The sequence below is a fragment of the Oncorhynchus masou genome, chromosome 11 (genome assembly GCF_036934945.1).
Source record: "Oncorhynchus masou masou isolate Uvic2021 chromosome 11, UVic_Omas_1.1, whole genome shotgun sequence".
NCBI lineage: Eukaryota > Metazoa > Chordata > Actinopteri > Salmoniformes > Salmonidae > Oncorhynchus > Oncorhynchus masou.
The window spans coordinates 56,020,300-56,041,515 of record NC_088222.1 but is presented as its reverse complement, the minus strand read 5'-3'; the positions used below and the strand labels follow the sequence as shown (position 1 = coordinate 56,041,515).

Here is a 21,216-nt window from a genome sequence, read left to right as displayed (position 1 = left end):
CGCAGTATCTACTACGGCAAACAGTGACATTAACATGTTTTAATTCAGTTAAAAGAAAATGTTTCGCTTAAACATGGGTGATTTCCTCATGTTGACAGGTTGTTTCATTAATATGGACTGCAGGTCCCCGGGTTATGTACAAAACTAAATTCATCAAGGGAACGCAAAATTGTGTGCAGTAAAGGTAAATGACAGAACAGAAAAACAGTTCCGTTTTTGTATAAAAGTGTATGCAGTTAAAATTCCAAACGTTACACCAAGAGAGAACACAAAACAAAAACACCATTGAAGGAACATGGGTGAATTTTTTTTTGTTCTTCCAACAATGTCCTTACCAACAGTATCAACTACAAAGTGCTAATTCCTCAAGGCTAACTACAAGCACTTTATCATTTACATTTGTGTTATTTAGCATGCACGTGCCCACTATAAACAAATTGTATGTGTACAATTACGTCATGTATTAAAATGTACCTTAAAAAAAAACAAAGGCTTTGCAAATCAAAAATGGTGTTCAACAAATACCGCTATGCAAGTACGATGAATCAGCATAATTACAGCAAGGTCAGTCCAATCTCCTCTACTTATTTTGTTGAGTTAAGTAGATGAAGTTCTTAAAATGTGGTGATGTTTCAGGCTAGGTGCTATTTCCAGTTTTCAATATTGCCTTGCTATAAAAGTGTTAAATAAAATATAAAATGACCAGAAGAGCCACATCAACTTTTTAAGCTCCTGAGCACAGCATTGCTTTACTAAAATGCCAATTCAGTGAATACAAAATGTACACTTTGAAATTATCGAAAAACATTGTCCCGTGTTTTCTTGGATGCAGTTCCTGGCCAACTTCACCTGTACACAAGGCAGCCGCTCAGCTTAGCTAGGGTTAACTTAAGTCTCCCTTTGACTCTTTCATTTTTTCCCCCTTTCCAGGTATTTAAGTTCTTCACAAAGTCTTATCTGAAATCATCCAGGCATATTTATGAAGTTGCTGCTCAATTAAATAAAAAATAAAAAAACAGAAAAGTCCTTACGCAGTTATCACACATTTGTGTCCGCTTGCTGTTAAGTCCTTAGAGTTCCAGCTGCATGAGGAGGTAACCACGATGACACAGTCATGACCATTTCCAAATCTTCCCTGTCCCACCAAAATCATACCCTTCACACCAAAGCCACAACGTTATTCCCGTCACAAGTGTTGGTGTCACTGGGACTGGTCGGGGCAGCCCTCCTCCATGGGGCTGATAGCGGTGGCCTCGTCGTTGCTGCTGTCCACCTCCTGCTCCATGGCGCTCTCCTCGTCTAGCCGCTGGCTGGTGTAGTCTGTGATCTCCAGGAAGCCGCTGGGCTCCACCACCACATTGGACTGACTGGAGTCTGGCATGATGGAGTACTGAGGGATCACCTGGGGAGTGGAGTAACACATGTTTAGCTTTTATTGTTGATAGAGGGGCGGCAGGGTAGCCTAGTGGTTAGAGTGTTGGACTAGTAACCGAAAGGTTGCAAGTTCAAATCCCCGAGCTGACAAGGTACAAATCTGTCGTTCTGCCCCTGAACAGACAGTTAACCCACTGATCCTAGGCCGTCATTGCAAATAAGAATTTGTTCTTAACTGACTTGCCTAGTAAAATAAAGGTAAAATTAAAATAAATAAAAAGCTGCGATGATATGATGAGTGGTGTTCTATAAAAAGAAATGTTTATCATATGGCTCACAGCAATTTACCTCAATGACGTCCATGTTTTCTTTGCTCTTGGCTGCTGGGCCCTGGATGCGGCTAAACTGTTCATGCAGGGGCTTGGAGTGGGACGAGTGATGCAGGGAGGCCCCTGAGCCCCCAAGCACCCCTGAGCCTCCCCCTGCCCCCATGCCCAGGGCCTTTATGTAGGGGCTGCAGTCACTGGACGAGTCCACCACCATGGGCTCGGCGCTGGGGTCGATCTCCGCCTCCATCATGGAGATCTTAAGGATGTCCGAGACAGAGGGCTTCTCGCCACCGGACGAGCTTGAGCTGGTGGGCTCGGCAGGGACGAGCTTGGCAGTGGCCTCCCCGCTGCTGGATACGGGCGGGGACTGGTGGCTGCTGCTACTGCCGAAGGTGATCTTGGTGACGCTGGCGCCCTGGGTGATGATTGGCACCTGTGTTCGGAGACAGAGGCAAAAACAGATGTGGTTGGAACCATAGAAATATAATTACTCAAACAGATATTGACATTCAAGTCAACATTTTGTAATGAGTGGACATGCAGCCACATTGAATGTACCCATGAGTGTTAGTCAAATTGCCATGGTCTGAAAGGGCCTTTTACCATTCTAGTAATTATATTTCTATGGTTGAAACTAGAGTAGGGCATGGGAAAACTTTAAAACCCAGGTGCTCCTTTTGAAAGAAAAACAATGGGAATTTCTTTTCAGGTGGTTATAAGTGGAGGGCTTTGAAGGTTTTGTCAGGCTCCCTGCCCTGCTGTACAAATAACGATGATGTGATTGGAAGGGAATTGAGCATTGAGGCACGGTGCTCAGAGCTCCATCTTATCTTTTTTTATCTTAAAGACATATCAAGGGACAGGTGCTGTGAATAAGCACAGGATTAACACGTCTTATTTCTGTATGGAATGGGAACTATGTACATCTGTGTATTGCAAATGCTTTTAAATGCGCAGGACAGAATCCATCTCGAGGGCAAATAAAGTTTAAATGAAGTTCTATTCTAAAGCATTATGGCACAATGCATCTGACTATTGATGATTCACTGTGTCAACCGGATCTGTCCCGGACAAATAAAATGTCCAAATAAATCAAATGGGCACATGACCCTGGATGTGCATCAAAGAGGGAGGGTACTCACCTGGCTTGTGGCAGGAGTCTTGTCTGCACCCACCGGGTGGTGGGCCTGTAATGGCGGTGGCTGGGACAGCTGTGTGTGGATGGGCCTGTGGTGTGAGGTGGGCGCCTGCTGCAACTTGGGGAGCTGGGGGGTAAGTGAGGGAGGCTTGGTGGGGGTGCCCAGGCTTGCCAGCTGGGGGGATCCTGAGGCAGAGGAGGGCCTCTCCTTCAGGCTCTGCCCTGGAGCCTGAGGCTTGGGCTGGTACTGCTCTTGGAGCTGGGGTAGCTTCTTCGCCACGGTGGCGGTGGAAGGCAGGCTATTCTGGGGCTTGCTGTGTAGCTGTGGGGGTGGGGTTTGGGTGGTGTGGGGTATGTGTCTGCCCTGCTCCAACTGGGGCGCCAGGTGTGACTGGCTTTGGTGGTGGGGGTGTGTGTGGGGCTGGGGGGCGGGGGGCTGGGCTACAGCGGGTTGGATGGAGCGGTAGAACAGGCCCGTCTGGGGGTCCAGGGTGTCCCCCTCCAGTTCGCCCTCCTCCATCCCAGTTTCCTCCACCTGCTTACTGTGGATCAGCTGGCCCGCTGAAGCCTGGAATAACAATGTACTATCATTGAGACTAGTGTCACAAGTCAAAGAAAATAATGCATACCAGAACATGTAATACTGGTAGATAGATAGTGAACAGTGGGATCATATGACAGTGGGATAATGAGTATTACATCCACTATCTATAAACTACATAATTTGGAGAAAAAAATATTTGATAAAAAAAAAAACATAGGTGAAGAAGAATACAAAGACTGACAAGGTCATGCATTCTAGGTAGGTATTTCTCTCACCAGTTGAACAATGCGTGTGACGGTGACTGTAGAGGAGGTAGGGATGGAATTAACCACCACGGGGGATTGACTGGTGTTTTGCGAGGGCGCCCCCTGCTGCTGGCTAGCGGTCATGACCACGTCCCCCAAGCCTCCAGAGGATGGTCCGGCCCTGCTAGCTTTACCTGCACAAAGTTAAGATAGTCATACACATGGAACAAAACTAATCGAGGTGAACTGCATCACTTCGAGCCATTCCTTAGTGAGCATGGGGAAGTACCGAACGGCCTGTTGTTTTTTCACTTAGCAAATTTTAGCCGGGTTAAGGAGGAGGCATCAATTGTGTGTACACCCCTGAAGAATAAATTAGCAGAAAAGTGCATTATTTTACATCCATGGTGTAATACCATTATTAAGTGGTGACTAAGTATGATATACTTCAATGTATTTAACAACACATTATGAAAAGGCAGTGAACATCCATTTAGGGCCGAAACACTTCTGGTTTTCATCCTCTCCTAATAAGGGACTAATTCAGACCTGGGACACCTAGTGAGTGCAATTCACTACTAGGTATAAACAAAAAACAGTGTTTCGACACTCCAGGACCGGAATTGAACAGCCCTGATCGATATAGTGCACTACTGTATAGGGAATAGGGTGCCATTTGGGAAATACTGAGTGGTCAGGTCACGTACCGGCAGTGATATATTTAACGGGTGGTTCAGTCTCTACAGTGGACATCTCGGGGGAGCCTAGGGCCTGCTGCTTCTTCTCCTGGGCCATCTGAAGGGGAACAGCCATCTGGCTCAGGTCTATGGTTTGCTGCCTGGGCTTGGCCTCACCTTTCTCCTTCACTGTGTGGGCAACAGAGATTGATAGTGACAATCATCTCATAACCGACTCCATTTATATCGGCGGGAAGTGGGGCGACAAAGGACTGTCGCTTATAGGTGGATTAGAGTTCGGAGCAGTCTGAAAACTCATGTGTCGGGAGCTGGGACTTTTGCCCCAAGTTGAAGTTTAATTGTCACATGCACAAGTACAGTGAAATGCTTAAATTGCATACTCTAATCCAACAGTGCAGTAATCAATATCAAAATAGTATAACTAATACATGTTTTATGTGTTGATATAATATATTTTGATGGAACCTCCTTTGATAGTTTATGTATTAACCAAATTAACAAAATATAAATAATTATCATAAGTGATAAGAGGAGGGAAATGTTGATGTCTGAAGAGATTGAATGAGACAAGATGTACAATTCAAAGCATTGGTTCCTGTAGGGGCTGGGAAGAGATATGAGGGGGAGACTATACGTTATGATAGGAGATAGGAGACAGCGAGAGTAACATGCATGAACCAAACGTTAATGATGAATATATTATGGTTCCTGTAGGGGCTGGGAAGAGATATGAGGGGGAGACTGTATACGTTATGATAGGAGACAGATGAACCAAACGTTAATGATGAATATATTATGAATAAGTTAAAATCATGCAAGTATAACTTGTCTGTGTTAGCAGTATATAAGAGAAATAACTGGACTGCCCCGACAGAGCTCCTGACAGACGGGTACAACTATGATGCATTACATTTGTTGGAACCTCTCCAGTCCTCTGATAATAGAGAAATAACTGGACTGCCCCGACAGAGCTCCTGACAGGCGGGTACAACTATGATGCATTACGTGTTGGAACCTCTCCAGCCCTCTGATAATAGAGAAATAACTGGACTGCCCCGGCAGAGCTCCTGACAGACGGGTACAACTATGATGCATTGCGTGTTGGAACCTCTCCAGCCCTCTGATAATAGAGAAATAACTGGACTGCCCCGACAGAGCTCCTGACAGACGGGTACAACTATGATGCATTACGTTTGTTGGAACCTCTCCAGTCCTCTGATAATAGAGAAATAACTGGACTGCCCCGACAGAGCTCCTGACAGGTACAACTATGATGCATTACGTGTTGGAACCTCTCCAGCCCTCTGATAATAGAGAAATAACTGGACTGCCCCGACAGAGCTCCTGACAGGCGGGTACAACTATGATGCATTACGTGTTGGAACCTCTCCAGTCCTCTGATAATAGAGAAATAACTGGACTGCCCCGACAGAGCTCCTGACAGGTACAACTATGATGCATTACGTTTGTTGGAACCTCTCCAGGCCTCTGATAATAGAGAAATAACTGGACTGCCCCGACAGAGCTCCTGACGGGTACAACTGTGATGCATTACGTTTGTTGGAACCTCTCCAGCCCTCTGATAATAGAGAAATAACTGGACTGGCCCGACAGAGCTCCTGACAGGTACAACTGTGATGCATTACGTTTGTTGGAACCTCTCCAGCCCCGTCCTTCATGGTTGGAAAGTGACTGGTAGCAGTAATATATAAATACTTATGGTAATACACTAATGGTAATATATACATGCAAACAGGAGTAATAGTGATCATTAGCAGGATAAAGAGAGATACTAATGGTAATCAATAAACAGCAGCATAGTGGTACTAATAGATTTAATCAATAATAATTTTTGCAGCGGTGTAGGTGTGAGTAGTTGTTAGCCATTTAACAGTCGTTTGCATTACAATTCAGCTTTAGGGCTCAGACACACCAATAGCGTTTGCTGGCCGAGAGTACTTAGCACCCCTGAACGTAATTTGCGAACCGAGCGTGTATCAATTTTACATGAAGTGCTTTAAAAATAATTGGCAGTCAGAGGTCTACAGCGGGTGGTCCCTAAAACACATCGCAATGAACGACTGGCAGACGAACGCTAGATCCACATTAGATGACACTTAATTAAACTAATAATGGTGTATAAACTAAAGATCCACATTCATTGATTCAGGTGGTTAATTGAATCAGGTGAGTTATTGCTGGGCAAACAAAACATTCTATGGCATTCGAATTCCAACTTGTTTCATAAAAAGAAATGCACCCCCCTCCAACTGAAACAAATATTCATATAATGAATAAAGGTCAATGTTTAAGATCACACATAACAGCTGTAGCGAACCTGTGTTTATAAACGTGGATCTGAAAACATTTTGATGCCATATTTACATTTTCATATTCATATTTAAAATAAAAAGTTATATATGCAACACATTTTCCACCAACAGGTTCCTGTGCCAATGCACCACACAACCACCTAACAAAAACATACAGACTTTGTGCACAAAAATATCCTGGTTTGCGTTTAACACCACAATACATTAACTCTGTCAAACTCAACAAACAGAAAACACATCCGTCCCTACCTTAAGCTTACCCAGTATTAAAGGCATGGCTTCACAAAAATCTGAATGTCATTAAAAACATTTGTGTTTTGCAACAGATGACCCTTTCCAGTCATCAAATTGCTGCTACAAAATTTATATTGATCGATTGATTTTATTTGTTAGTAAAATATTTATAAAAAAATTCTATAAATTAAAAAAACAACGTATTTATATAAGCATTCAGACCCTTCGCTATGAGAATCAAAATTGAGCTCAGGTGCATCCTGTTTCCATTGATCATACTTGAGATGTTTCTATAACTTGATTGGAATCCACCTGTGGTAAATTCAATTGATTGGATAGGATTTGGAAAGGCACACGCCTGTTTATAAAAGGTCCCACAGTTGACAGTGCATGTCACAGCAAAAACCAAGCCATGAGGAAGAAGGAATTGTCCGTAGAGCTCAGAGACAAGATTGTGTCAAGGCACAGATCTGGGGAAGGGTACCAAAACATTTCTGCAGCATTGAAGTTCCCCAAGAACACAGTGGCCTACATCAATGGAAGAAGTTTGGAACCACCAAGACTTTTCCTCGAGCCCGGCCAAACTGAGCAATCGGGGGAGAAGGGCCCTGGTCAGGTCAGGGAGGTGACCCCGATGTTCACTCTGACAGAGCTCCAGAGTTCCTCTGTGGAGATGGGAGAACCTTCCAGAAGGACAACCTTCTCAGCAGCACTACACCAATAAGGCTTTTATGGTAGAGTGACCAGATATAAACCACTCCACAGTAAAGGGCACATGCCAGCCTGCTTGGATTTTTTCCAAAAGGCACCTAAAGACTAAGACCATGACAAACAAGATTCTCTGATCTGATGAAACCAAGATTGAACACTTTGGCTTGAATGCCTAGCGTCACATCTGGAGGAAACCTGGCACCATCCCTACGGTGAAGCATGGTGGTGGCAGCATCATGCTGTGGGGATGTTTTTCAGCAGCAAGGACTGGGGACACTAGTCAGGATCAAGGCACAGATGAACATTGCAAAGTACAGAGAGATCCTTGATGAAAACATGCTCCTGAGCGTTCAGGTCCTCAGACTGGGGTGAAGGCTCACATTCCAACAGGACAATGACCCTAAGCACACAGCCAAGACAATGCAGGAGTGGTTTCGGGACAAGTCTCTGAATGTCCTTGAGTGACCCAGCCAGATCCCGGACTTGAGACCTGAAAATAGCATTGCAGAAACACTCCCCATCCAACCCGACAGAGCTTGAGAGGATCTGCAGAGAAGAATGGGAGAAACTCCCAAAATACAGGTGTGGCAAGCTTGTAGCGTCATACCCAAGAAGACTTGAGGCTGTAATCACTGCCAAAGATGCTTCAACCAAGTACTGAGTAAAGGGTCTGAATAACTATATAAATGTGAATTTGAAAAAAATCCAACAGGTCCCAGACGTGCTCAATGGGATTGAGGTCTGGGCTCTCGCTGGCCATGGCAGAACACGGACATTATGTCTTGCAGGAAATCACACACAGAACGAGCAGCATGGCTGGTGGCATTGTCATGCTGGAGGGTCATGTCAGGATGAGCCTGCAGGAAGGGTACCACATGAGGGAGGAGGATGTCTTCCCTGTAATGCACAGCGTTGAGATTGTCTGCAATGACAGTCCAATGATGATGTGACACACTGCCCCAGACCATGAAGGACCCTCCACCTCCAAAATCGATTCCGCTCCAGAGTACAGGCCTCGGTGTAACACTCAGTCCTTCAACGATAAAGGCAAATCCGACCATCACCCCTGGTGAGAAAAAACGTGACTCATCAGTGAAGAGCACTTTTTGCCAGTCCCGTCTGGTCCAGCGACGGTGGGTTTGTGCCCATAGTTGACGTTGTTGTCTGGTGAGGACCTGCCTTACAACAGGCCTACAAGTCCTCAGTCCAGCCTCTCTCAGCCTATTGCGGACAGTCTGAGCACTGATGGAGGGATTGTGCATTCCTGGTGTAACTCGGGCAGTTGTTGCCATCCTGTACCTGTCCTGCAGGTGTGATGTTCGGATGTACCGATTCTGTGCAGGTGGTGTTACACGTGGCCTGCCACTGTGAGGACGATCAGCTGTCCGTCCTGTCTCCCTGTAGCGCCGTCTTAGGCGTCTCACAGTACGGACATTGCAATTTATTGCCCTGGCCACATCTGCGGTCCTCATGCCTCCTTGCAGCATGCCTAAGGCACGTTCACACAGATGAGCAGGGACCCTGGGCATCTTTCTTTTGGTGTTTTTCAGAGTTAGGACACTAAAGAGGCCTTTCTACCAAGTAACTGTGACCATAATTGCCTACCGTCTGTAAGCTGTTAGTGTCTTAACGACCGTTCCACAAGTGCATGTCCATTCAATGAATCATATGGGAAACAGTGTTAAAACCCTTTACAATGAAGATCTGTGAAGTTATTTGGATTTTTACTAAATATCTTTGAAAGACAGGGTCCTGAAAAAGGGACGTTTCTTTTTTTTGCTATGTGTGTGTGTTTATGTATGTATGTATATACACACACACACATAAAGAAAAGGAAGATAAGGTTAGGCCTATCCCCAGTGAGACAGAGATATGCCAGCGGCATTTCTTTATGTTAGACGGCTACTATGTCTGCGATACATATATAAACTTAAACTTCAATCAGAATATTTTGTATAACGATAAGTATTATATTGTTCGATTATAGGTGTAACTCTGGTAGGCCTGAAACATTCTTCGTCACCTCAAGTTCGACTGTGGTAGTCAATAGGAGCAGGCTATAATATTGCGCAAACACAGCATGACAGATGGAACTTAATTTGACCAAAGAAAATGTCTCAACAGAATGAAATATTTTAAACCTTAAAAGTTCTGAACAGGATACAGTATATGTCAGCAATTACCAAAATTAGGCAAGTGCCTACCTTACAAATGACTGAAATCTTAAACTAAATATGGAGCACACAATTAAAAATACAGATCTAATTTAATTTAGCCAATAAATGTCTCAACAAACAATTCTCAGACTGGATATTTTGCACTGCTTTGGTAAGACTCTTACCTCTGTCTAAATTGTTATTTTGCTTTGTGTTAATTATAACGTATTTATTAAAATAGGCTATAGCAAATAGGAATATAAGCAATTTACTCAGAATGTCAACCATGCACTCCCCTGCTGTGCGCTACCTGATCCAATTCTGATAGGAGTAATTGTTTGATAGTGATTTTGGGGTGATTCTTTTTTGAATCTATATTCTGGATCTCCTTCAATTATTTGATTTACTTGCCCCGCACAAGTCATAATTTCGTGCCCTGTGGAGTGTATGCTTAATGACTCAAATGTAATGTTCACATGAGAGAGAGAAGAGTTAGTGGCAGGGCCAATTCCAATTCAATAAATTCAGTTTCTGAATTTAAATGGAATTGACCCCAACCCTGGTAAGTGGCGTGATAGTTGTCATGATGACGGCGGTCAGTCACCTGTGGTCTGCTGCAGTTCCAGCAGGGCCTTGATGGTCGAGGTGGCCGACTGGGACATGTCACCCGTAGACACGTCCTGGTAGATGATGGTTGGGCTGGACTCCACCGACACCTCGTGCTGCTCAGCCCAATCCTGCCCCCTGGAGGTGTGCACTACGGACTGGGAGTCTGATCGAAGATGACAACCATTACAATTCATGTTTTATATCAAATTGGGTTAATTCCCTTTAGATTCCAGACGATTTGGACATGGCATTCAAGTAGAAGGAAAGAACTGAAACAATTATATTATGTGAGTGGACCTTTCACCATTTAAAACTGTGAAGGGAAATGTTGAATACTAGTGAGAATAGATACACATTCATACAACGGCTGAAGTAGTAACGGCTGTGTGAGACCACAATGCAAGAGCTATACACAGCAGTTTTAACTTGACCATGACTGATGTTCCCGTAATTAGCCTGCAGACTATGTTACGGATTTCTCTGTGATGTAGAGTGACGCAACGTACCGTGACCGCTTCCGTGGGAGTCCTCGGCAGGCGGGGACCTGCCCTCAGCGATGGCACCCGACTCATCCTTGAGTGCCCTCTCCTGTGCGTAAGCAGGACCCACATCGGCAACTCGGGACGCCTGCTGCAGGTTCTCGCTCACCAGCTGCCTGGTCTGCTCGCTCACAACCGCTGTTTGGAAGATGGGCTTGGGCTTGATCAGCACCTGGAGAGGCATAAAAGGTTAATAAACATCATTCAATATTACACACGTAGAATAGTCTCAGAGAATGGCACCAGGGAAATTGTTTTTTGTTATTGTACTTTCCGTAATTTAAAGCAGAGATGAGAACATCGTCAAGTGTCCTGGCTGGTGTTCTTTTTTTTTTTATACATCATACAGTTAATTAATGTGCTTATATAAAGTAGTTGGGACTTAGTATCTTAAAGCTACAGCAATGATTTGTTGAATTATAGCTCCACTGACATGATGTATTGGTAATGAAGACAGAGATTTAAATATATCCAAGACAAAGGAGCTTTGAGTGCAAACTCCACACTTGTTGACACTACTTATTGGGTGGCTGAAACTCTACGGGGTGAAGTTTCCACTGGGTACAAACAGATATAAGATCAGTTTCCCCTCCCCCAGTCCTAACCATTAGTCGGGGGAAAGACAAAACAGACCCAAGACCCAGTGTCAAGGGGCAACTTCCCCTACACCGGCTGAGACGTCGCTGGTCTGGTACTGACCTGGGTCTTGCCCTGCTGGCCGTACACTATCTTGGTGGGGATGATCTTGGTGGTGGTGGTGGTGGTGGGCTGCACCCCGGAACCCATGCCTTTGGGCTGTGTCACAATCATCTTGGTGATGGGTCTGGAGGCTGTGATGATGGCTGGCTTGGACCCCGGAACACCCTGTAGGGTCTTCTCACCCTAAGGCACAGAAGAATTCATATTAGGATTAGGGCTGTCAAACGATTAAAATAATGGATCGCGATTCATTTCTGCTCATATTTGGTGCTAAATAAAGATTTTTCCATTAAAAAAAAAGTTATAGGCATGTAAGGGACGAACACAAAACATTGTGGGTTGGCTCTAAGAAAAAAACCTGTCTCTACGGACACAGAGAGCAAAAACCTGTCTCTACGGACACAGAGAGCAAAAACCTGTCTCTACGGACACAGAGAGCAAAAACCTGTCTCTACGGACACAGAGAGCAAAAACCTGTCTCTACGGACACAGAGAGCAAAAACCTGTCTCTACGGACACAGAGAGCAAAAACCTGTCTCTACGGACACAGAGAGCAAAAACCTGTCTCTACGGACACAGAGAGCAAAAACCTGTCTCTACGGACACAGAGAGCAAAAACCTGTCTCTACGGACACAGAGAGCAAAAACCTGTCTCTACGGACACAGAGAGCAAAAACCTGTCTCTACGGACACAGAGAACAAAAACCTGTCTCTACGGACACAGAGAGCAAAAACCTGTCTCTACGGACACAGAGAGCAAAAACCTGTCTCTACGGACACAGAGAGCAAAAACCTGTCTCTACGGACACAGAGAGCAAAAACCTGTCTCTACGGACACAGAGAGCAAAAACCTGTCTCTACGGACACAGAGAACAAAAACCTGTCTCTACGGACACAGAGAGCAAAAACCTGTCTCTACGGACACAGAGAGCAAAAACCTGTCTCTACGGACACAACGAGCAAAAACCTGTCTCTACGGACACAGAGAGCAAAAACCTGTCTCTACGGACACAGAGAGCAAAAACCTGTCTCTACGGACACAGAGAGCAAAAACCTGTCTCTACGGACACAGAGAGCAAAAACCTGTCTCTACGGACACAGAGAACAAAAACCTGTCTCTACGGACACAGAGAGCAAAAACCTGTCTCTACGGACACAGAGAGCAAAAACCTGTCTCTACGGACACAGAGAGCAAAAACCTGTCTCTACGGACACAGAGAGCAAAAACCTGTCCAAGAACGTCATGAATTCCACAGAACATAAACCTGTCCAAGAACGTCATGAATTCCACAGAACATAAACCTGTCCAAGAACGTCATGAATTCCACAGAACATAAACCTGTCCAAGAACGTCATGAATTCCACTGAACATAAACCTGTCCAAGAACGTCATGAATTCCACAGAACATAAACCTGTCCAAGAACGTCATGAATTCCACAGAACATAAACCTGTCCAAGAACGTCATGAATTCCACAGAACATAAACCTGTCCAAGAACGTCATGAATTCCACTGAACATAAACCTGTCCAAGAACGTCATGAATTCCACAGAACATAAACCTGTCCAAGAACGTCATGAATTCCACTGAACATAAACCTGTGACTACACATTTCAGACATCCTCCTATTTATTTTGACTGAGCCAGTTAAAGTCAAACAAGCCTGTTGACATGATGATAAAGCTGCTCTCTTCTTTTGTACGATATGTCCAGAGAGTGAAAACAACAAGGCACTGATGTGGCAGGCATCGCCAGGTACCTGGGTGCAATGCAGGCCAGCCTGGTGTGTGCACCTGCATACTATGACCACCACTGTAGTAGACATTCCTCCATGTTGATGCTTGACTCCTCTTCATCAGGTTCAGAATAACTCAATAAAACGGCAGCTTTATTCTTTGGAGGCTCTGACTCTGTTGCTTTATCAGGTTGCTGTGCAGGCCTCTCTTCCTCCAGCAAGTTGCTGACCAAAGCCCACACCTCACCCCTGTCAGGCTGGGAAGGCACTTCAGGTCCTTAAACCTTGGGTCGAGTGCTGTGGTGATCTTCATCCATGTGTGAGACTAATACAGGCACACCACTCTCTTTCTCGCACACACAATTTACACACTAGCTCTCTCACACACAAAACATTATTATAACACTAACAGTGAGATAAAGATAACCGGCAGGGCTCCAGTAGCGGCTCCAGCTTCTGCAGTTTGTCCAGTTCAGCTGTGGTTGGCATGGTGACGTTCGTTTTCTGTTCGGCCAGTGCATCCCTCAGTGGTTGTTGGTTTTTATGGACACGCTTCACCATTTGCAAAGTGGAATTCCATCTTGTTGTGACATCTTGTGCAAGTGACGACTCCTTTTGCCCATTTGCAACTTGCTGTTGTCCTAGTTCTGCAACGTTTGGTGGGTTGTGTTTGAAATGCCCAAAAAATACGTTTCAGCATTGTGCCTCTTGTGTCTTCATTATGGCCAGAGGGTGTGAATGCAGCGTCCAGTTTTCACTGATGTGATGTGCAGTAACCCCAAGGTAGTTGTGGTTACTCACCAAAGTAGGTGGCAGGTAGCCTAGTGATTAGAGCGTTGGACTTGTAACCGAAAGGTTGCAAGATCGAATCCCTGAGCTGACAAGGTAAAAATCTGTTGTTTTGCCCCTGAACAAGGCATTGTTCCTAGGCTGCCATTGAAAATAATAATTTATTCTTGACTGACTAGTTAAATAAAGGTAGAATAAAAATAAATAAAAAGTCCATTGGTCTCAAGTGAGAACAGCAGCCGCTGCATGTTTCAACTCCTTTCATAGCCCTCTCGCTTTTCATACAGCTTGTGAATTCTTGTGGCTCGAGGGTAACTCATATGTTGAGTCATTCGATGAGATCCGAATGATATCCCTCAAGCCTTCATCCTCCACAATGTCGACTGGCCTGCAAGCTGTAGCTATCCACTTGGCTATTGCTTATGTGCTGCTCGTCGACTTGTCCACAGGCCTCCTGCGTGCATACTCTTCTAGCTTAGCCTGCCGAAGATGTCCTACATCGCTCACGTTACTTGTATTTCTGCCGTCTGTTTCGGTTGTAAATTATAACAAAGACTCAATGTACTTCGGTGCTAAACAAATTCAGCCTTGCAGTAGATACAAATTAATTTGGTTTTTATCCAGAGAGCCATCTGGGAGGGTTTTAAAATAGAATTTGCCATTTACTAGCATTATCCATCATTCAGTCAAACAAGTAGCTAGCTAGTAAACTAGTTGTCAAACTAGTGCATCGGCTGCCGGGGCTTGAATTTGAAATAAGGATGGTTCAGGGGGTCAAACTAAGAAAAATGCGTTAATGGCGTCAACAAAATGAAAGACATTAAAATTGTAACGCATTAAAGCTAGCATTAACTTTGACAGCCATAATTAGCATACGTACCAAATGGCATCCTTTTCCCTATATAGTGGACTACTTTTGACCAGAGCCCTATGGGCCTTGGTCAAAAGTAGTGCACTATATCAGGAATAGGGTGACATTTGACGCTACCATAGTCATTTGCCTTTCTTGCTCCAACACTTTCACTGGTCTTTTCTTAACCTTTTGCGTGAAGGGGGCAGTATTCTGGCTAAAAAACGTACCTATTTGAAACTGCCTATTTCTCAGCCCCAGAAACTAGAATATGCATATAATTGTCAGATTAGGATAGAAAACACTAAAGTTTCCAAAACTGTAAAAATATTGCCTGTGAATATAACAGAACTGATATTGCAGGCGAAAGCCTGAGGAAAATCCAATCAGGAAGTGCCTCTTATTTTGAAACCTCTCTGTTCCTATGCATGCCTATCCTCCATTTAAAAGGATATCAACCAGATTCATTTTTCTCTGGCTTCCCTAAGGTGTCAGTCTTTTGACATAGTTTCAGGCTTTTCTTTTGAAAAATGAGCGTAAAGGATCACATTGCGTAAGTGGATAGGTGAGGGCTCTCAGAGTGAGTTTTGCGCAACTGAGTAAAGCGGTCATTGCTTCTCCCGCTGTTATTGAAAAGGCTACACACTCGGTTGATATATTATCGAATATATATTTTTAAAACCACTTGAGGATTGATTATAAAAAACGTTTGACATGTTTCTGTGGACATTATGGATATTATTTGGAATTTGTCTGCGTTGTTGTGACCGCTCTTTCCTGTGGATTTCTGAACATAATGGGACAAACAAACGTCGGTATTTTGGGTATAAAAATAATCTTTTTGGAACAAAAGGAACATTTGTTGTGTAACTGGGAGTCTAGTGAGTGAAAACATCTGAAGATCAAAGGTAAACAATTTTTTTAAATTGATTTTCTGATTTTCGTGACCTAGCTACTTAATGATTAGTGTACATAATGTTATGTTGCTATCGATAAACTTACACAAACGCTCGGATTGCTTTCGCTGAAAAGCATAATTTCAAAATCTGAGACGACAGGTGGATTAACAAAAGGCTAAGCTGTGTTTTGCAATATTGCACTTGTGATTTCATGAATATTTTTTAGTAATATTATTTGACTGTGGCGCTATGCTATTCAGCGGTTACTGATGACAATTATCCCGGTACCGGGATGGGTAGCGTCAAGAAGATAATAGCACTGATTTACTATGACTGTGATGTGATTGTCTTAATCTAAGTCGCTATTAATAATAGTGTCTGCTAAATGACTAAAATGAAAAACCTTCACGTATAATATGAAGCTCAAAGCAATAGACTGATCAGACGGAAAGGCTAAACTAGAACTACCTGTAAACCTAAAATAAGTTGTCGGGTCAATACATTTGAAAGATTCAGAAATAAATCATTACAATCTAGATAAAAATGTATCATCACAAAATGGCTTAATTAATAATAATAATGTTAATAATATGTTGAACTGACCCCTGCGTTCAATAATGTGGTGACCACATTCTTGCCAGGCAGACCCTGGATGGTCGTTCCTTTGCCAGTAGTCTTCTGCACCACGATAACATTGGGCTTGGACGTCATGGGAATGGTGGTGATCTTAGTTGTTGTACCTGCAATGGAGGGGCAAAGAAGATCTAAAAGGTTTGCCAAAACACAACCTTTTAAGGTCACTATAATTTACATACAGTCACTGTAATAGACCTAGTGGTGTCGCGTTTGACTTGACAACCTTTTAAGGCCACTATAATTTGAACATTCAGTTGCAGAATTGTCCGTCAGAATTGGTAACACTTAGGGTTGCAAAACACCCGGTAATTTATCAATATTATCAGAATTTAAATTATTTTTTGGGTGATTAACAGATAATATTGGTAACCTATGTAAACGTTGGTAAATTACTTAACTTTTTAAAATAGGTATTAATATATTTTTCTATATCTGTGTCCATGAGTTTCTTCACTAGTTAGGGCCCAAAGCATTTACAACAAAGATATTATGTACTAAAATAACACACACAGAAATATTTGTATTAAACAGCAATTATGTTTAAAATGTTTAAACTTTCACACCCCTAAACTGTATAAAAATAATAATACCAGTCTCACCAGACACAATGCTGCTGCTGATGATCTTGCCGCCCAGTGTGGCGAGAGTCTTCGGGACCACCGTGATGATACTGCCACTGGTGGTCTTGACATAGGTGGCACCACTGGCCGACGTTGCCATCCTGGCTCCAATCGTGGAGCTCATGGCGGGCCTCGAGTAAGAGGCCTGGGTGCCTGCACAAAAACAATGGTTTTCCTCAATTTAAGTAGGGCCTTGCTTAGCACAGTCTTCTTTCACCACATCAATATTTATAGATAGGTGTTGTTCTGTGTGCTTTTATATACTAACCAATTAACTTAATTGAGTATTATATACATGCTTGGACTAGAGTTCTGTCTGTTTAGTGAGTTTTCTATGAGAAATTACACCTGTGGGCTGGGACACCAGCTTGGTGGTCATGATGGCCCCGTTGCTACTGACGACCATGATGGGGGAGGAGCTGCTGCTGGGCATGCCTGCAGAGGAGGGCTTGGGCAGGATCTTACTGGGCTGCATTTGCTGGGTGATGATTTTTACACCTATAGGAACAATTAGACAAGTAAGTAATTACATAGGTCACATATTTGTCCTCACTCCAAATTTTCTGTACACAAAGTTCAGGCGAGAAGGTCCAGAAAATGAAACATTGCACACTCATTAGAATGATGATGGGAAACTCAGTGTAGAGTGCTAACGCCAGTGGGTTTGGGGTTTACGCCCTGTACTCGCCTGACTCCTGCTTGATCTGGATGATGGGCTTGGAGCTGGGGGGAGTGTTGGAGACCTGGCCCATGGCGCCAGCCCCCATGGGGGAGCCCTGCTGCAGCTGCTTGGGGGACTGCGGGTGCTGCTTGGGGAACTGGGACAGAATCTGGGTGGGAGAGCTCACCATGGTCTTAGGAGAGGGGAGCCTGGCAGAGGCCACCTTCACGCCTGCCGATGAGCCACCTGGTACAGGGAGAGGAAAGGAAATAGTGTCCCAATCAGAGATGCACAATTCCAGTTTAAAATGTGTATTTAATAGATAGATGGATTCAAAAGTATGTGGACATCTCAAATGTATGGAATCAGCTATATCAGCCACACACCGTTGCTGACAGCTGTATAAAATCGAGCACAATCATGCAATCTCCAAAGACAAACATTGGCAGTATTATAACTTTACTGAAGAGCTCAGCAACTGTCAAAGTGGCAAAGTCATAGGATGCCACCTTTTCAACAATTCAGTTTGTTACATTAATGCCAATGATTTTGGAATTAGATGTTCAACGAGCACCAGTCCAAAGTTTGGACACCAATTCATTCCAGGGTTTTTCCATTATTAAAATAATTTTTTACATTGTGGAATAATAGTAAATATATCCAAGCTATGAAATAACACACATGGAATCATGTAGTAACCAAAAGTGTAAAAATCTAAATATATCTGAGATTCTTCAAAGTAGCCACCCTTTGCCTTGAGAGCAGCTTTGCACGCACTTGGCAATCTCTCAATCAGCTTCATGAGGTAGTCACCTTGAAAGCATTTCAATTAACCGGTGTGCCTTGATAAAAGGACATTTGTGGAATTTCTTTCCTTCTTAATGTGTTTGAGCATATCATATGTTTTGTAACAAGGTTGGGGTGGCATACAGAAGATTACCACAAGGTTAAAGACCAAGAACATATTATTACAAGGACAGCTCAAATATGCAAAAGGAAATGACAATCCATCTTTGAACTTTGAACGTTTCTTCAGGTGCAGTCACAAAAACCATTCAGCGCTATGATGACCGCCAAAGGAAAGCAGGACCCAGAGTTACCTCTGCTGCAGAGGATCAGTTCATTAGAGTTACCTTTGCTGCAGAGGATCAGTTCATTAGAGTTCCCTCTGCTGCAGAGGATCAGTTCATTAGAGTTACCTCTGCTGCAGAGGATCAGTTCATTAGAGTTACCTCTGCTGCAGAGGATCAGTTCATTAGAGTTCCCTCTGCTGCAGAGGATCAGTTCATTAGAGTTACCTCTGCTGCAGAGGATCAGTTCATTAGAGTTACCTCTGCTGCAGAGGATCAGTTCATTAGAGTTACCTCTGCTGCAGAGGATCAGTTCATTAGAGTTACCTCTGCTGCAGAGGATCAGTTCATTAGAGTTCCCTCTGCTGCAGAGGATCAGTTCAGTAGAGTTACCTCTGCTGCAGAGGATCAGTTCATTAGAGTTACCTCTGCTGCAGAGGATCAGTTCGTAGAGTTACCTCTGCTGCAGAGGATCATTAGAGTTACCTCTGCTGCAGAGGATCAGTTCATTAGAGTTCCCTCTGCTGCAGAGAATCAGTTCATTAGAGTTACCTCTGCTGCAGAGGATCACTTCATTAGAGTTACCTCTGCTGCAGAGGATCAGTTCATTAGATTTACCAGCCTCAGAAATTGCAGCCCAAATAAATGATTGAAAGATCAAGTAAAAAACATCTCAACATCAACTGTTCAGAGGAGATTGCGTGAATCAGGCCTTCATGGTCAAATTGCTGCAAATAAACCACTACTAAAGGACACCAACAAGAAGAAGAGAGTGGCTTGGTCCAGGAAACAAAACATGAGCAATGGACATTACACCGGTAGACATCTGACCTTTGCTCTGATTGAGGCCAAATGTGAGATTTTTGGTTCTAAACACCGTGTCTTTGTGAGATACAGAGTAGGTGAACGGATGATCTCTGCATGTGTGGTTCCCACCATGAAGCATGGAGGAGGAGGTGTGATGGTGCTTTGCTGGTGACACTGTCAGTGATTTATTTAAAATACAAGGCACACCTATCCAGCATGGCAACCACAGCATTCTGCAGCGATATGCCATCCCATCTGGTTTGGGCTTAGTGGGACTACAATTTGTACTTCATCAGGACAATGACCCAACACACCTTGAGGCTGTGTAAGGGCTATTTGACCAACCCTTGAATGGTACTGTATATAAAACGGTCTTGGTAGCTACAACAACAAACGCTTTCCCTAATTTGGCGAAGGCTGTTAATATATCCTGAGTAAAACTCTTCAATTCAACTGACATCTGTTGTACACTGCTGGAAGGAACACATTTGACATCTATTGGAATATTGCCCCGTAGCACTCACTTCTGTCATCACAAAGTGCTTTGTGAGGCTAGTTTAAGGATCATATCACATCTACCTTACCTGACACTAGAACCACTTCAATTTGCTTCCCGCCCCAATAAAGCCACAGACGATGCAATTACCATCGCACTGCCCTATCCCATCTGGACAAGAGGAATACCTATGGAAGAATGCTGTTCATTGACTACAGCTCAGCATTCAACACCATAGTACCCTGCAAGCTCATCATTAAGCTTGAGGCCCTGGGTCTGAACCCTGCCATGTGTAACTGGATCCTGGACTTCCTGACATGCCACCGCCAGGTGGTGAAGGTAGGAAACAACACCTCCACTTCGCTGATCCTCAATACTGGGGCCCCACGAGGGTGGGTGCTCAGCCCCCTCCTGTACTTCCTGTTCACCCATGACTGCATGGCCACGCAGGCCTCCAACTCAATCATCAAGCAAGTTTGCAGACGACACAACAGTAGTAGGGCTGATTACCAACAATGACGAGACAGCCTACAGGGAGGAGGTGAGGGCCCTGGGAGAGTGGTGCCAGGAATATAACCTCTCACTCAACATCAACAAAAGAGCTGATCGTGGACTTCAGGAAACAGCAGAAGGAGCACGCCCCTATCCACGTCGAAAGGACTACAGTGGAGAAGGTGGAAACCTTTTAAGTTCCTCGGCATACACATCACTGACGATCTGAAATGGTCCAGCCATTTGGACAGTCTTTGACCGTTTAACTTGCCATTTACAAAAACAAAATGTGTTAGTGGGTAGGTGTGTTTATAGGACCGCTCTTTTTAAATCAATATATATGTATGTTTGATAAGTCCCATTTATGTATTGAAATCAAAAGCACCTCAATTTGGCCTGTCCCATAAAACCCTCAAACTTTTACAGATGCACAACTGAGAGCGTAGCCTGGCACGGCGCATGCAACTGCAGAGCTCTCCAGAGGGTGGTTTGGTCTGCCTAACGCATCACCTGCCCACCAAGACACCTACAGCATCCGATATCAAAGACATC

At 44.0% G+C, this 21,216-nt stretch overlaps 1 protein-coding gene across 6 annotated transcripts in view; it reads right to left on the bottom strand.

Annotated features, from left to right (window-relative positions):
• Positions 1 to 24: 24 nt before the first annotated feature.
• LOC135548859 (BRCA2-interacting transcriptional repressor EMSY-like) overlaps positions 25 to 21,216 on the bottom strand; it is a 28,485-nt gene continuing 7,293 nt past the window's right edge. For all 6 annotated transcript variants that reach the window (XM_064978895.1, XM_064978897.1, XM_064978896.1 and 3 more), the window contains 12 exons: positions 17,827 to 18,045; positions 17,487 to 17,636; positions 17,118 to 17,291; positions 16,486 to 16,622; positions 11,610 to 11,792; positions 10,878 to 11,082; positions 10,367 to 10,534; positions 4,338 to 4,496; positions 3,661 to 3,824; positions 2,846 to 3,409; positions 1,723 to 2,136; positions 25 to 1,402 (listed from right to left, as the gene is read on the bottom strand). In XM_064978895.1, coding sequence (XP_064834967.1) covers positions 1,202 to 1,402; positions 1,723 to 2,136; positions 2,846 to 3,409; positions 3,661 to 3,824; positions 4,338 to 4,496; positions 10,367 to 10,534; positions 10,878 to 11,082; positions 11,610 to 11,792; positions 16,486 to 16,622; positions 17,118 to 17,291; positions 17,487 to 17,636; positions 17,827 to 18,045 — 2,738 coding nt within the window. In that variant the 3' untranslated portion in view covers positions 25 to 1,201. The remainder of the gene's footprint in view (positions 1,403 to 1,722; positions 2,137 to 2,845; positions 3,410 to 3,660; positions 3,825 to 4,337; positions 4,497 to 10,366; positions 10,535 to 10,877; positions 11,083 to 11,609; positions 11,793 to 16,485; positions 16,623 to 17,117; positions 17,292 to 17,486; positions 17,637 to 17,826; positions 18,046 to 21,216) is intronic.